At 38.4% G+C, this 16,562-nt stretch overlaps 1 protein-coding gene across 7 annotated transcripts in view; it reads right to left on the bottom strand.

Moving 5' to 3' along the window:
- The window catches only part of LOC124132153 (disco-interacting protein 2-like), a 100,688-nt gene extending 84,865 nt beyond the window's left edge, over window positions 1-15,823 (bottom strand). For all 7 annotated transcript variants that reach the window (XM_046495877.2, XM_046495876.2, XM_046495881.2 and 4 more), the window contains exon 1: window positions 15,634-15,823. In XM_046495877.2, the coding sequence (XP_046351833.1) occupies window positions 15,634-15,718 (85 nt within the window). In that variant the 5' untranslated portion in view covers window positions 15,719-15,823. The remainder of the gene's footprint in view (window positions 1-15,633) is intronic.
- Window positions 15,824-16,562: the final 739 nt, after the last annotated feature.

Genomic DNA, 16,562 nt, shown 5'->3' with positions numbered 1-16,562 from the left:
ATGTTACTAGATGAGCCATTATTCACAATAAATGACCATTAGAAATGAATAGCATAACTTTCACAAAATAACAGATTATTTGTCCTCAAAAAATTTGAGTAGCCATAGGTTTGACACACGTGAGTTCAACGACACTTTCCTACTTCCTTATTTTCTGAAACTACACAAAGCACAAAATTGTTAGACTGCATGAGCCTGGGTCGTTTCAATATGACAGAAAATTATCACATCGCTTTCCATATGTAGTTTTGCTTCTACACATGGCAGTCATCTAGGCCAACAGCGAGAGCAAGAGAGCGAAAGAGAGAGAGAGAGAGAAAGCCCAGTGAGATACCATGCCAAAGTTCAACTCAGACACAGTATACAGACTGATCTGACCAGTTCTTGTTTTAGCCCCTAAATGCCAAGCCCCAGACAGGATAACAACAATTACCATCTGTTAACGTCTTTTGGTATGACGTGGCCGGGAATCGAACCCCAGACCATCTGCTCTCCAGGCAGACTCCCAACCACTTAACCACAGAGGCGGTCTGATACTTAAATGAAACCAAAGATTACATTGTTGGGAAAATTGTTGATGTCAATCTAGGAATTGAACCTGTGAGCAGCACATCCTGGTATGGCCAGTGGACAGTATTCAGGAGAGCAGGTTGTGGTGTCCTCAGACCACTGGACCAATCATGACTCCAAGATCAACAAGAATACTGGCCACATCTTGCACTCGGATCAACAGACAAGGGTAGATATCTCCATGTTAGAATTTAAGAGGGGTCTTTGGATCTGAACGTTTGTTGTCATGGTATTTGAATCCACGGAGCCCCTACATCCATAATCTTCATCATGAGGGTCATGACAAAGAACCCTTGACTTTCATTCCTCATTTCAAACTACTGTGTACTTCATCAAAGCTGCTACAAAAAACAATAGAAAGGATTGTCTTGATCAGGCATTGACCAGTTGATAGAGAACTACATCTCCTATAAAATGCTGTGAGCAAGTGGTTCCAAATTAAGAAAAAATATTAATGTTCACAAATATTACCTCACTGCTGACCAAACACAGACAATACACTGAGTCTGTACCTTTTAATCACAAAATCAAGTCAAGTGAATCATGAACGATTTGTTTTGAGACAGGAAATGTGATACACTTAGCTGTGAAACATAGCCCACATGTTGGAAACAGTAAAGGTCTTAGGACAACATGCCACACATGCGTTTCATGTAAGATGTATATTTGACTGTACCCTGAGATAGACAATACATTATCAGAACATCAAGGTATGTCCAATATATCAGGACTGACCCATAAAAACATGCTCTGGATCAATATGATCGTCTCCCAGTAAGGTACTGTCACTTGCCTCTATTTATAACTAGATAGCCACTTACACATACATCACTACAATTCCAGTCCCCAAAATAACATTTTATGGGCACATAAGCCAAAAGATACTTTCAAAGTTTAAAGAAGCAAGCATTATATGCATCTAGAGCTTGATATACATCTTTAAGTCCTTTATCTTACCCCCTCAAAATCAATCAGCGGTGTATGCAAGATGGATTATGTCCTCTCTGCTGTGATGATCAATTACAGCACACAGACAGAATGAGTACACATATATACAAAGTCAGATAGCTGCCATGTGTTAGTGATCTGGCTAATTACAGGCAGTAGCTTTACACTGCAGCTTAGTGAGAAACAGGATTGAAGCCTATCTTCAGATTGGCCCCAGCAGACAAGTCACTATGTAAGCCTTCAATACAACCATACATCTTTTATCCAGGGAATCTCCATAACGAAAAATATCTGAGGGTGATCAAGCAATTACATCAAATTACATTCCTGGAGTTTAATGACTATGTCAGTTATATGGCAGCTAATCATTGAACATGTACTATGTTCTGTGGCCTGGATTCATGAGCAATGATCCATATTGTCAGGGTACAGTGAGAGTCATCTCTGAGAGTAGTCGCATGTGTCACCCGCAGAGTATACAAGGTTTAATGAGCTCATCTTCTTGCATGAACCACTAAATAGAAGGCGAAGGTGTGTACACCAATCATTCAACCTTAAAAATATGCACACCTACATCTACCTAAACCCTGAGCCTCTGTTCCCCCATTTCCCTGACAACCGGCCGTCTACTCCCCTAACACGTAGCCATCACAAAGCTTGATAACAATGGCATATTTTACTCCCAGCTGAGAGGCTTGCTGCAGACAAGTGGTGCAGTCTTCACATGTGCATTACAGAAATAAACAAAGTACAGAACAGCCTGCCACGAAAGACAGAGACATCATTAAGATTTCATAAATAGACATGCTCTCTCTGCCCTAATGAATCAGGGTTGTTGCAACCTGTTTGTACTCGCTTCTTATCTGTGAATAATTAACTGATGTGGATGATAATACTTAAGTTGTAATCTAGGCGACTGAGTTTTGAGGAGATAAGTATGTGGCAGAATAAAAGGCTATCGATAAGCAATTGATTTCATGTTTGGAGAAGATTTCATGGTTTAACTAGAAGTCACTTCAGAGCCAGGGATTGTCGTTGGGCGCTTTAAAGCACATAAAACTGACAACACACAACTTGAAATAACTATCAGGCAGTTATCGTATTGAATAAAAGCGACATAACCCTTTTCATATTCATAAGATGTCTCTGCCAAAAGGAGAGTCGATCCTGGTACGACATTTTTCCTCTGCTATTGTCTGGAGAAGTCACCAGAGTCATCCATTAAAGTGAGCATGCCAGGGGTCGATTTATCTGCTGGCCCATTGTGCCATCTTTGTACAATGACACAACCGGTGGCCATTCTGTAATGTTGCGTACAACAACATCTTTATTTAAGAAATAAACTGTGAGTGGGAATTGTTTATTTCTTATATGGGATGTCAACACTATGTACGGCCTCTTAAAGGATGATGAGAAAATGTAAAAATATATACCCATATCTAAATAATGATTACTCCTGGAATACAATCCAACTTCGGTAATGTCAGACAAGTCTATTTAGTGAACAGGGGGGTTAAGTTTGGTATTTCTTGGATATTCTCACAATTTTCATGTTGATTACCGTGTCGATTCTCACAATATCGATAGTCATATCTTGCCCACTCTTGGGGGGCACGGGTGGCCCAGTCGTCTAAGGCGCCATGATTCGTTGTGCAGAGTTGTGTCCCTAGGGCACGCCAGAAACCTATGATTGTGGGTTCGAATCCCTGTTCGCCCCAATTATGTTTCTAGGTTTGTCAGCACCATACCCGTGCTCATGGGTTTCACCGAAGTGGTAAACATCTGAGACCTGCATCACTTCGAGCTTTCCTCCCACATTAAGCTTATACGCCGTGATTTGATGTAACTGGAATAGTGTTAAAAGCAGTGTTAAACCAAACTCACTCACTCACTCACTTGCCCACTCTTGAATGCAATCGTTCAAAGCTTTTATCTATGTTGCCCTACTACATCTATGGGGAACAACTCACTCCCCTCTCAAAAATAACATTGTCCAATATACGACTTCATCAAGTTGCGTGCACATGTTCGACTCTCCAGAAATGACATCATGATAGAACAATGTTTTATTGTGAAATTAACCACACTTTGTTCTTGATTGTTCTATGCGATTTAGATTTATTGCAAAGCTATCTTATATTTGCTCATAAATCACCACAAAATGAGGCAAATGGGAGCCAAGATTTAATCTCAAAGGGCAGGAAAAGATGTTTTAGGGGTGAGGAGTTCTAAAATGTTCGTGGTCCCCCTGGTAACTCAGTTGCTATGTGACCTCGGGTTCAGCCACATCGTGACCTCAGGTTCAGCCACATCGTGGCCTCAATCATTTAGTTGTGGGCCAGTTAGTTTGGAAAAGGGCCAGTAACTTTTGAAAGGAGAAAGCCCTGCTGGCTATATACAAATTTGTTGTTAAATCTACCCCTGGTGAGTGAATGCTGTACAACCAGGCAAACCAGTGAGTGAAAGCATGAGTAACAACTCATACAACAACTCAGGCACACCATCAGCCAAGTCAAACAGCCTGATCACCCAATCCATTTTTGTCGACTGTGATGACAAGCAAAGGTTAGTGGGGACCAACTCTGCCCTAGAATCCCCAGTACCCAATGCCATATAAAATGGGAATTGGGAAGTTACAATGAGACACAAAACAGTCAGACAACCGGACTGGCAACTTTGCAAGGTTACCAGGCCAGAAAAAAATTTGCCAGTCCAAAATTTCTAGACTTATGAACAAAAGTAAAAAAAGCGTAACATAATTATAGTATGAGGACAGAAGATTGATATTAACATACATACAGTGTTTTCCGTATTTTAACTTATTTAAGGGAATAACAGCACGATTAATCAACAAGACTGAAACACTCTGTACCTGTGTAATGGAATATGATTGACTCTTTACTCACAGCGTCTGTTGCTACCATTATCGATTGATATTTTGAGGTAAGTAGACAACTTTCACATTGATGGTGATAGTTAAGGCTTGTAAATAATGGCAAACAACCAATAAATGACGGATATATAGTTATTTTTACACTATGAACCATAAACAACTCCTATGTCTTTTTTTCAAATTCTGATTTGCAATGTGCGAGGCAAGGCATAGATCGTTAGGTTGGCCGAGCACTGTTGTGTTGGTCACCCCCTACAACCATGGTTGCTTAAACGGCTGTTCGTCTATTACACTCATCAATTATTTGGACCCCATAGATAGCGTTGTATTGAGGGATCACTGTACGTGGATGTGACTGAATAATGTGTTTAATGTTGACAGTTAATCTACCTCATACATTGATTTAAATCTAGATTGCTTAGGTAAGTTAGGGAAAACAATAATTGCCCGGTGTGACACTTTTCCAAAATGATTGTCCGCCAGAAAAATAGATCGTCTCGGTCAGGCGGGTATTTTAAACACTGATATAGGCCACTGTCAAACCGCTGCAATACTACAGAGAAGGGATTAAACCATTTGTCAAATCTAACTAGTCCGCAGTTCATTTCGGACTAGTGGCTTAGATTTGGGGACATACAACTAGTCCCCCATTTTCAAAATCCTGGACTAACGAACTAGTGGCTGAATCTTTCCCTGCTGAGTATGCCAGAACAACAATCACTCAGTAATATTTCAACAGTTACAATGAAAAAGCACTTGAGACAATTTGAGAAGTGTATCTGATATATTGAACATTTATCCATATACTCAGATGAACCAAACACTGTATTTAAAAGCCATTTTTTTTAGAAAATATGGTGCATGTCCTTCACTGACACCATACCTTCCAGAAAAATGGCTACAAGCCAATCACAGCAAATGTAGGTCAACAATCCTGCAATCATGTTGCTATCATCTGCAGCAACTAAACAGTAAACCTCACAGAATGATAACAAGTATATACCCCCTTGTGGTATCTGTGTGAACATGATATGATATAATGATATATAATACAAATTCACTGTACTTCTAAGAATTAAAAAGATATGACATATATATGGCAAAGATGTATAGTTCTGACCAGTCTACAGTTGTAACTTTCACTGAAACCCTCTCAGTTTCAATCTTGAGACAAAAAAGTTCTGTTTTTTATGTGAAATGCAATTACATGTGTGCTCAAAGATAGTGAAGGTAATATATCCTTCATGGTGTTTTTGAAAGAACTCCAAAAACGTGTATTTTAATTTTCCTAGGTGTATCATTTAAACTTGAGAACAAACACCAACATGCACTCTTCCTGTGAAATGCACATATTTCTGCTTTCAGATTAAAAAACAAACAACTTTCTGAAAGATAACAAACATACAAAAGCAAATGTTAATATTTGAGAAACAGATTTCATGCACTTTTAAAATGTGCGACAATCCATATGGCATAGATTTCAGTGTTTTTCAAGGCGAGTGTGCGTCATGTTTGCTGAGATGGTTGCATATGAAGAGCTAATTATATGCTTGTTATATGCATTAACATGTTCATTGCGAAACTACCAGTAATTACTTCCTGTGGTTGAAGAATCAATGATTAATTTCTCTCTTATTAGCTAAAACATTAGGCAAGGCTGGCAACCTGTCCTCAAGTGCATCTAATCCAGATTATTAAATCTTGAAACACTTAAGAACAAATAGACACATCAAAAACACCATGTCTTGTACTTCAATGAAAGATTATCATCTAGAGTAATATAACGCAAAAATAAACTTCCTTTTTGGGTCTGTGTGACAGCAGACTTACTGACATACAGTGACTATGACTTACAAACAGTGACTATGACTTACAAACAGTGACTATAACTGACATACAGTGACTATGACTGACTGACATATAGTGACTGACTGACATACAGTGACTATGACTTACAAACAGTGACTATAACTGACATACAGTGACTATGACTTATTGACATATAGTGACTGACTGACATACAGTGACTATGACTGACTGACATACATTGACTGTGACTGACATACAGTGACTATGACTGACATACAGTGACTATAACTGACATACAGTGACTATGACTGACTGACATATAGTGACTGACTGACATACAGTGACTATAACTGACATACAGTGACTATGACTGACTGACATATAGTGACAGACTGACATACAGTGACTATGACTGACATACAGTGACTATAACTGACATACAGTGACTATGACTTATTGACATATAGTGACTGACTGACATACAGTGACTATGACTGACTGACATATAGTGACTGACTGACATACATTGACTGTGACTGACATACAGTGACTATGACTGACATACAGTGACTATGACTGACATACAGTGACTATAACTGACATACAGTGACTATGACTTATTGACATATAGTGACTGACTGACATACAGTGACTATGACTGACTGACATATAGTGACTGACTGACATACATTGACTGTGACTGACATACAGTGACTATGACTGACATACAGTGACTATAACTGACATACAGTGACTATAACTGACATACAGTGACTATGACTGACATACAGTGACTATAACTGACATACAGTGACTATGACTGACTTACAGTGACTATAACTGACATACAGTGACTATGACTGACTGACATATAGTGACTATAACTGACATACAGTGACTATAACTGACATACAGTGACTATAACTGACATACAGTGACTATAACTGACTATAGCTGCACTGGTGTCATTGTGTCAGCTGCCCTGGTGCCATTGAGTCAGCTGCACTGGTGGCACTGTGTCAGCTGCCCTGGTGGCATTGTGTCAGCTGCCCTGGTGGCATTGAGTCAGCTGCACTGGTGGCATTGTGTCAGCTGCACTGCTCAGGTGTGACATGACGACATGACAACAAGCTCACACTCTCAGCTACAAAACCTTAAACTCACAATACAAGCCATTCAGCAACAGTGCTGAACTATTCCTGACACCACATAACATGTACACCAGAGTGGTTTATCAACTTGAAACAGCTAAAACATCTTATAATGGACAATGACATTTAATTCCCATTCTGACACTTCAACCTAAAGCATTCACAAAACCATAAAAGCCACAAACTTGAGAAGCACTACAGAGTGAAAATAGAAACCATTGACAAGACTAACATGAAAAGTGGGTCATAATGACCTAATGTTGCTATGGCAGACTCGTCTCTGCCAGGAGTAGCAAAAGACATGAGAAGGTAACATGTTCAATATTATGTCTGTGCACTTGCTCACTATCATAAAATTAACAATCATAAAATTAGTCTCTTCCCGAAACCTCTGATGTACTGCCATACCCACTTCACTGTGACTGTTCATGATATAATGATACACTCCTATTCAGGCTAAAAAGACCATGAACATATAAGTAAGGCTTAATGTCTCTTTGAACAGCATTTAAGGCAAATCAAGGTGTATCAATTAGATGTCGGAAGAAACCCCAAAGTGATGCAGCACAGGCGATGTCTACCGAGCAAGGTAATGACAACATGGACAAACCTAGAAGTTAGTATAATCAGGGCGACTCTGGTATTCAACCCCGGATGATCACTGTTTTCTGGCACGCCTGAGGGATACACCTCCACTCTTAGACAACAGATAGAAAGCAAAGAGGAAACACATGGTGATTTTGAAAATGTGCTTCAGATGAGACACAAACGTAATTATTCATGTTCATGGTCTAACAAGTGAGTGAGTGAGTGAAACTGAATATTCCTCAACAACACACAAGCAATCTAAGACAAACAGTACAGTAGTAATAGTAGATCCACCTGCTTCAGTAATTTGGCAATCAGAGTATTTGACATTTGCAGGAACTAGATCTCAAGAGTTTGGTCGCTGGCATGCTTCATCTGCAGCTATGTACCTATATCCCTGCATGGCATACTTCTGGAAACTCTGACAGTACCATATGTGTAAAATATTACACTAAGTGCATTAATTTCAATCATTATGTAACAGTGTTAAATGTTGAATATAAGCTTTTTAGATGAAATTCAAGTGCCAATATTTAAAGATTAATTAGCAAACACAGCATCACTTATTGATCTTAATGATATCATATATTAACAGTTTGTATTGTATTCGGTTAATAAATGAGGCGTATGTTCAGACAGCAAGTTGCTTACATCATGTACATTGTTGAGTGATCCAACATTAAGTTGGGTACCTTACACCTTACAAGGCACTGTTTCATGTTGAAATGTTAACAAAATCAGTCACCAAATGTCATATGAATGACAAGCCCACTACTCAAAATGACAAATATTTGTCCAACATTTTGCTGACACTTCACGTGTCCTGCCCAGATGAGAGTATCCTGCCAGCACTATTTTGTCCAGTCACCATGATGCACTGTCACAGGGTCTCCCCATGCACAACATGCTCCTGTGTTATCACCATTGTTTCAGCACAACAATCAGCTGGCAGATATCCTGCCATTATGATGCATGCTAATATTAGCATGAGTTAATGCCCTTTATTTTGTATATGGAGACGAAATACTAAATTTATGTGAAAATATAAAATAGATAGTTAACTCACATGAAATAACCCTTTATAATGGAACCACTTTCAGTGCATCAATGGTGCAGTGGTTTTCACAGTCAGATTATGAAGACGTTTGACTTTTCCAGTCAAATGACATATTTATCTCATCTTCAGGCCCACTCTGCCACACTTGAAAATGTCAGCTGTGTCCCGTCACTCAATGAGATAAATTTCATGCAAAAAGAATAGTCAAATATATCCTCTTTAGTCTTACCCTTGAGACTTTGGTGTTGTATAAGCCACATATATATGCAAACCCACCAACCATCACTGCACTTGGAAACACTAGACTCTTGTCACATGTATGTATTTCTTCGTCAAGGGTCAATTTACCACAGACTCAACAAATCAAGTTTAGTCAAAATGCCCCGATAGTCATCCCCAGTAGAGACACCATTTACTAGCCTCGGCCAACTTTCACAATCTTAGCACTAATCTTTAACATAGACTTACGTTAATTATTTGCAGTACTAATAACATTTGGTCAAAGCGGTGGCTCTGGCTCATACCTTAATTTCAGAGTTGATTACATTTAATTGTTGAGACCTGCCACAACATGAGTAACCTTCACTCAGACAGACTAATAGACTATACCATAAGAACACCTTGTCCTCAAGTAACACCTGTATCTATAATATCTGTTACTCTCAGCTCAAAGCAATCCATCTACAAAAAACAAAGGCTGAATGACTCAAATACTCTATCAGTTCACCATCAAGAAAGAATGAAAGAAAGCCAAACACAAAAGGCTATCATCTAAATACAACTGATAACACCTTGTAGCCATAAACCTTCAGCAAACTACTCAAAACACTCTTTTCTCCACTACCTGTATCAGTTACAGCTGACCTCAGCCATGGATCAACGGTACATGGCAGGCTGAGCAATACAATCATGGGTCCACTGAGTCTGTCGATAGGAGCCAAGACCCACACAAAATATACTACTCAAAAGAAGTTAAGGATCACCTGATTCTTTCATATTACTATAGTTAATCTTCATGTCATGACAGATTTACTTTACGATTATGAAAGAATCGAGTGATCCTTAACTTCTTTTGAGTAGTATATAACAATCATAGGATTCACTCTTCTGTTTGTTTGAAAAGTAAAAAGATACAATTACAAAAACTAACTGTGATCCTACTGAATAATGACTGTTCAAATGCATTAATGTCATCTCAGGACACTGCAAACAGTGTTGTATTTGATCAGAATAAGCATTCCAAACCAAATTGGCTGGCAGGAGTTTCTTACTAGAAACTAACATACAAGTGACAGGAAAGTCCTGATAATGATGTATAGACATATTAATTTTCTATGAAATTGATTGTATTCTAATACATCTTGAAGATTTTATTCAAATTTGGTAATGATATAGCAGAAATCTAACAAAAAGTTGTCTTCAACAAAATTATTGTACATATTAGGAAAAAAATCAAAAATATCATGTCAGGAAAAGTTCAATATATGAGTAATTACTACAACTCTAAGGCATGTAAGGATACATAAGCATTATGAATTTAGGCTATGACCACAAAACAACTACTGTTTTTCTGGAAACCATAAAATAAGGTGGGGCCTTGGACATTATTTAGCACCACATCAACACTATAGGTAGCATATGTACAAAACATGACAGTGCCACCAGAAAAACAAATGTGGCAGGGTTAAAACTATGTCCATCTGTATGGCACCAACATTCCTGCTGACACAAACCTTCTCTCCATCCCTGATGCAGAGTGACTTGTACACTCAGCTGACCTGCTCCGTCTGATTAACTCAGGTTTGTTACGCTGACCTCAAGATCCTGAGCAAGGAAATGATTTAGGCGAGACAAGTATGTTACATGACCTTGTATATTGTTCTACTAGACTCACCCTAAACACAAATCGGTTACATTATTTGCGGAATGGTGGGACTTGTTTTAATAACCTTGTTTGCTGATAGAATGACCTACAGCAGTTGACCTGCTTTCTTGGATCTTTGATAAATGCAAGTTTTAGTCATCAACCATATTTAAAAACTTTGAGTGAGTGAGTTGGTTGGTTTTAATAATAATTTCAACAGTATTTCAATGTTACCATAGTGTGAGGAGAAAGCCCAAAGTAGGATCCTGGGAGGCCTAAGGCAGGCAACTCTGCACAGTGACATGCCTCAATGTATTAAGGAATCCCCACTAGGCCAGTTCCTGTGTCTAACCTCTAAAGCAACAGATCAAGTTCCTTCAAACTAGCATTCAAAACTAGGGACAGTCAATGTGTCTTGGTGATGCTAACATGTCTACCTATTCAAGACTAAGGGATCCTATGATTATAATACCCAAGTAAAACAACTTCAAAGAGACTAGAACCCACAATTGAATTTTGAACACTATACACAAGTCTGTGAATGTTGTTTACATTAGCTACAGAAATAGCATGGCAACCTAAACAATTTGAGTCTGGGGCAGGCAAACCAGAGGCTAAGTGCATGAGGAAAGATCAACGCTATCTGGGTACAACCACACACAATGTAGAACAAGGAATAGAAGGTGGACCATTCTGGAGGAACACAACTTCCTGAAGATAAGAGAATCAGTTGTTTCCAACATGGAGAAGTGAAATGTTCACTGTCTTCCCACTAAACCAAGCAGCTACTTGCACACCACAATCATGAAATACTTGGACCAGTTATGTATACAATCAATAGATCCAACCACCACCGTGACTTGTAACACATGAAAACCTCTGAAGAACTCAAGAGCCCATTTGGGACTCAACCTGATCCTGTGATTCAAGAAACAGTGTATTAAATGGGAGAGTGATGTTTACTAATGTAGCTGCACAACAGCTACATTGCGACTACCTGCAACTGCAACTGCATCTACACCAGACCAACCAGTCAGCAACCCAAGTCTGACCTATCAATCCAGGGAAGGATATTATGAACAACAATCCACCTAGTCAATTTACGATGACTCGTCATCAACCAATTCACCACGCCTAGTTAAAACATATGCTGATGGCAAGAAATAAGGTAATGGCTGAACAGAAGGTAACATAGAGAACATGGCAAGGTTAAGAAGGTTTAGATAAGACACCAAAAGTGACTCAAACAGTCAAAGACCAGTGTATATTCAGTCTAGACTTGGTACAAATCTGCTAAACAATGAAAGACCTTTGACAAAGAATGTACCACATATCTTGTGTATTTTCTTTGCCAATTATCTGGTCCCAATTGGTTGGAGTTAATTAAACGATTGGCAGAGCAAGGGTATGACAAGGCTTACCAGTATTCCCAATCCAGAGCTGGAGCCAGGCTGTTCCCTATATCATCCCTGATTTGGCAAGTTTCACACACACTACACATCCTGTATCTCCTAATTAGCAGCAAGGTGGCCAAAACACAACTGACTTGCAATAAATCATGCTGATTACACAAAAACACAAGATACCAAAATAGCAATATTCACTTACATTCTCTGACAACAGCTTACAGGAATGGTAGCTCTGGTTACACAAGAGTACATATGAAACTGTACATCTCAGCTAGTGACCAGTGGTCAGTCTGACATGAAAACAACAGTACTGACCAGACAGCAAGGCAGACAGCTAACAGGCTTGTCCAGTAGAGCAGGGGGGCTAGTCTGGCCTGACCAGAGAAAGAATGCTTTCAAGTGGCCACAGTAACGATGAAGATTGATGACGTGGGTCCGGAGGATGCACATACCAGGAAGGGGTGAAATCAATGTGTGTGTGTGTGTGTGTGTATGCGTGATATTGACATCATTACAGACATCCTTGTTACAACATAACATACATGTATGTCTTAAGCATGTTAAGTCAGGATCAACTTGGCTAATGGTTTGTCTTGGGTCAACAAGTCATTCTGACCATCCATAAATCCATGCCTACACGCATACATACAATCATACATTGTGCACTCGGGTAACTGCACACAACTATGACCTCATTTTGTTGAAACTTATCTGAAATGTACATGACCATAAATATCCTAGTGACAACAAAGCATCCTGATGAAAGTTTGCATTCCAAGAGCCAAATGATTTGATTCCCTTTGAACTTTCATGGACTCTAAGTGATTCAGCCTTAGGCAGTTACAATGAAACACATGTAAGAACAATAATGACTTTTTGTACACAAGACTGATTGGTGTTTACATAATTAGGTCACAGGATCACATGCCTGAGGCTTACAGGTAGTCCCATTAACAGTGTACCCTTTCATGTAATGGCCAAGATAAATATACCGACAATTTGCATATATATTTCTTACATTTGATTTATGTCAAGCTTTTTCAGATTGTTTTACAGGTATGTAAAAACTGTCAAATCATAGAAACATAAGCAGGTCCATCAAATCAATATGATGAGGTTTAAAAGTAAAGGTGCATAAACATCAATGTGGTTTTATTAAAATAATGGTTAAAGTGTACATAAACTGACAAATCCAAAGAATATATTCTCCACCCAATGTGAAATTCTCAGGAATATGATATCACGCCTTCAAGTTGGAACACATCTGGTCTACTCAAAGATGGGAACTATTTACATTACAACATCATCCGAGTGTGCACAATCTCTTCATAGAGTCAACCCAGGTCTACACAGCATGAGGGGTTTAGATCAAGTGTCAAAACAAACCCACAGGGCCATCGACCAACTCAGTCAAGCCTTTCAGTATCATGTATCTATCATTACAGTTCAGTAACTTTGTAGATGTGTTTTACATCAGGTTTGTGCATTTAGTTTACTTTTTCATAAATTTTAAATATGAACCTGGATAGTTTAACAATGTACACAATAGTTTTGTTTTAGTAAAGACTTGGCAACTTGTCTCATTTCATGACAAAGGAGGTTGTTTCTGCTTGAACAAAAGTACTCCAAAGAAACTGTACAATGGGACGGGGCTTGTATCCATTCAATGAAAATGCCAATTCAGCAAAGTAATAATAACAAATGGTCTGCCTCACACTATAGATACTGAAAATACAATTGTAAGTCACATCCTCAATTACAATGACTACAAACATTACATGTTTTCAAGAAAGTAATTGACTCAGCAAATATTACCACACATATTTTTCAAAGAACCGCAAATATATTTCCTTTTCCATTGTATTCTTTCCACTTGAACACAACCAATAACAGTCCTATAACTACATGTATAATATCACCAACCTACTACAAATTATGCCTCTTAAACATGTTAAAGGTCGAAATTAAGCATGAACATGATAAATGTCAACATAATAAAGATTTTGGGATTTTCTAGATTCAAATATCATAGCAGTAAATCTCAGTGGCCTCCTCTAATTTCAAACAATGTCAATACTTCAAGGTGAGGATGAATTTAAGATTTGAATGTTTTCTGCACAGAATGATACTTTCATGCATAAACATTTACAAAGTGAGTGATTTCCCTACATGCGTCTATTGCAAAAGGTGCATATGATACATGAGGAAATAGGTGCACCAAGAACAATGGAATCACAGCTACTGATATAGTTTCAGTAGCTTGAAACTATGAATACAGTATTAGAGAGGCAAAGATGCCTCTGTTTGAAAATGAAAACTACTTTCCAGACCAGCAGACAACCTGAACAAAACAAATTACAGCCTGGTAGTGTTAGTACTCCTGTTGGTGAGGGACAGTGATTCTATTTTCATTATCATATCATACATATCAGCATATTTCACCTGAATGTCTTTTAAATATTCATAGTGTATGAATAAAAGGGGGGAAGAGATGGGTTCCTTGAGGTTTTGTTAGTATCTAGACCCCTAAAACCTTTTTTTTAATATTAGGGTCATGACAAGGACCTCTTGAATTTAATACCACATTCTGAACACTGATGTACAAAAATTCAGACATTGATAATAATGTAGTTCCCCCAGAATACTGAACATTTACCATCCTATACAGTACAAGGAACATATTCATCATATGACAGATGTATCAACCTGACACAAGTATAGCTTCCACTCAAGGTGTGGCTATGATGATGAATCTATTTCCTGTGTGGGAAGACAATCATAGATTTGTAATCCTATTTTCAATTCACAGTAAACAAACAATCCAATTTGTAGATGCAAACTTGTAATGATTGTCACACTGCTAGACATCAACTTTTGACAGATCTGAAGAGTACCATTGTTTACAATGATTCTGATGTTCAAGTGTGAGTTCACTGTTGTTGTCTGGATAGGGTCATTCTAGGTCTAGGTTTAACCAGGATCAGGTAGAGGGTGCAGCTGAAACATCATGCATATCCGACTTACTAACTATCTCTTAGATGGTCTTGAATTTGCTAATATGGGGAATATGTCTGCAGTCCACTGTCTGAAGGATGTGATTTTTTCGCAAATTATCGTTTGCCTCATTTTCGTGAGACTTGTCACTGGCACTGAATTATCATACTGGCGTGGTTGTATTAGTCATAGGGTTAGCATATATTAGGTTTGTGTGTACAAAACACTGCGACAAATTCTTCATGTGCACGAAACAAAAGAATGGAAAAGGAGGGCACGAATTGCCCTAAAAAATTATGAAAACCGATCCCACGGTTTGCGAACATTGAAATAAATTTCCACATTCTCACCCTCCGAGAGCTCAAGATCGAGTTCTGCCAACTTCTCTCTGACATCTTCGGGGAGTAGGGTAATATCCACTTCTATATCAGCCATAGTTGTTTTTACTGAGCGACTAAAACAAACGTTGTGTCTTCTACATTACATCTTCGAATTATGATTGATCCCCGTCGCCATTTTGGGTACTCCACCACACCTAAGTCTCGCGATTTCGAACGAGATCTGACAAGCCGGTGTAATTCTTTTACAGCAGCCTAGTGAAATTCTGACACCGTCGCCCACCATTTAGACCAATCATTCATTTGCATAAAGTAAAAAATTACTGACATCTAAATGAAAAGGTGGATTTGATCGATTGCATATGATATTAAGTCCAAACAATGGTTAAATATATGTCGATACGTTATATTAATAACAACTGCGAATTATCGACCATATAAACATCCCGTGCTACTTATGTATATGAGGTAAACACTACATATTGTACTGACAATATACAGCAAGCATGTATACTATAGGAGATTGATTACAGGTATAGTTATGCAATAACCAGCCATAACGCCCGCGGTTCCACTGTTTCTCTGCTGATGACTCCTGATTGTATTGTGTAACTAATTAATCTGACAACAGGTACATGACAATAAAGATCACCCAAGCGCGACTGAGCATCGACGGATGTGTGATATAAACATGCTGATGAATGGATGCTGGTGATCATTAATGCTGTGTGTTTTCATCATTATTGTTCATATAATCCCTAATGATGACATCCTCCTTTTCCTCTCCTCCCCCTACTCCTTGGAATGAAGTACCATTTTATCAATCGAAGAAATAAGTACCCAAAGAAGAAGAAAAAAGTACCATTTTATACAGGTTTTCTGTTATAAATTATATACTGCGCCAGTGACTAATTAATTCGCCATTTGACGTTCAACGTATT

Source organism: Haliotis rufescens, unplaced genomic scaffold (assembly GCF_023055435.1).
Source record: "Haliotis rufescens isolate VD_foot unplaced genomic scaffold, xgHalRufe1.0.p SCAF_4, whole genome shotgun sequence".
Classification (NCBI taxonomy): domain Eukaryota; kingdom Metazoa; phylum Mollusca; class Gastropoda; order Lepetellida; family Haliotidae; genus Haliotis; species Haliotis rufescens.
The sequence above is the reverse complement of the archived record's forward strand: the minus strand, read 5'-3'. Positions and strand labels throughout refer to the sequence as shown.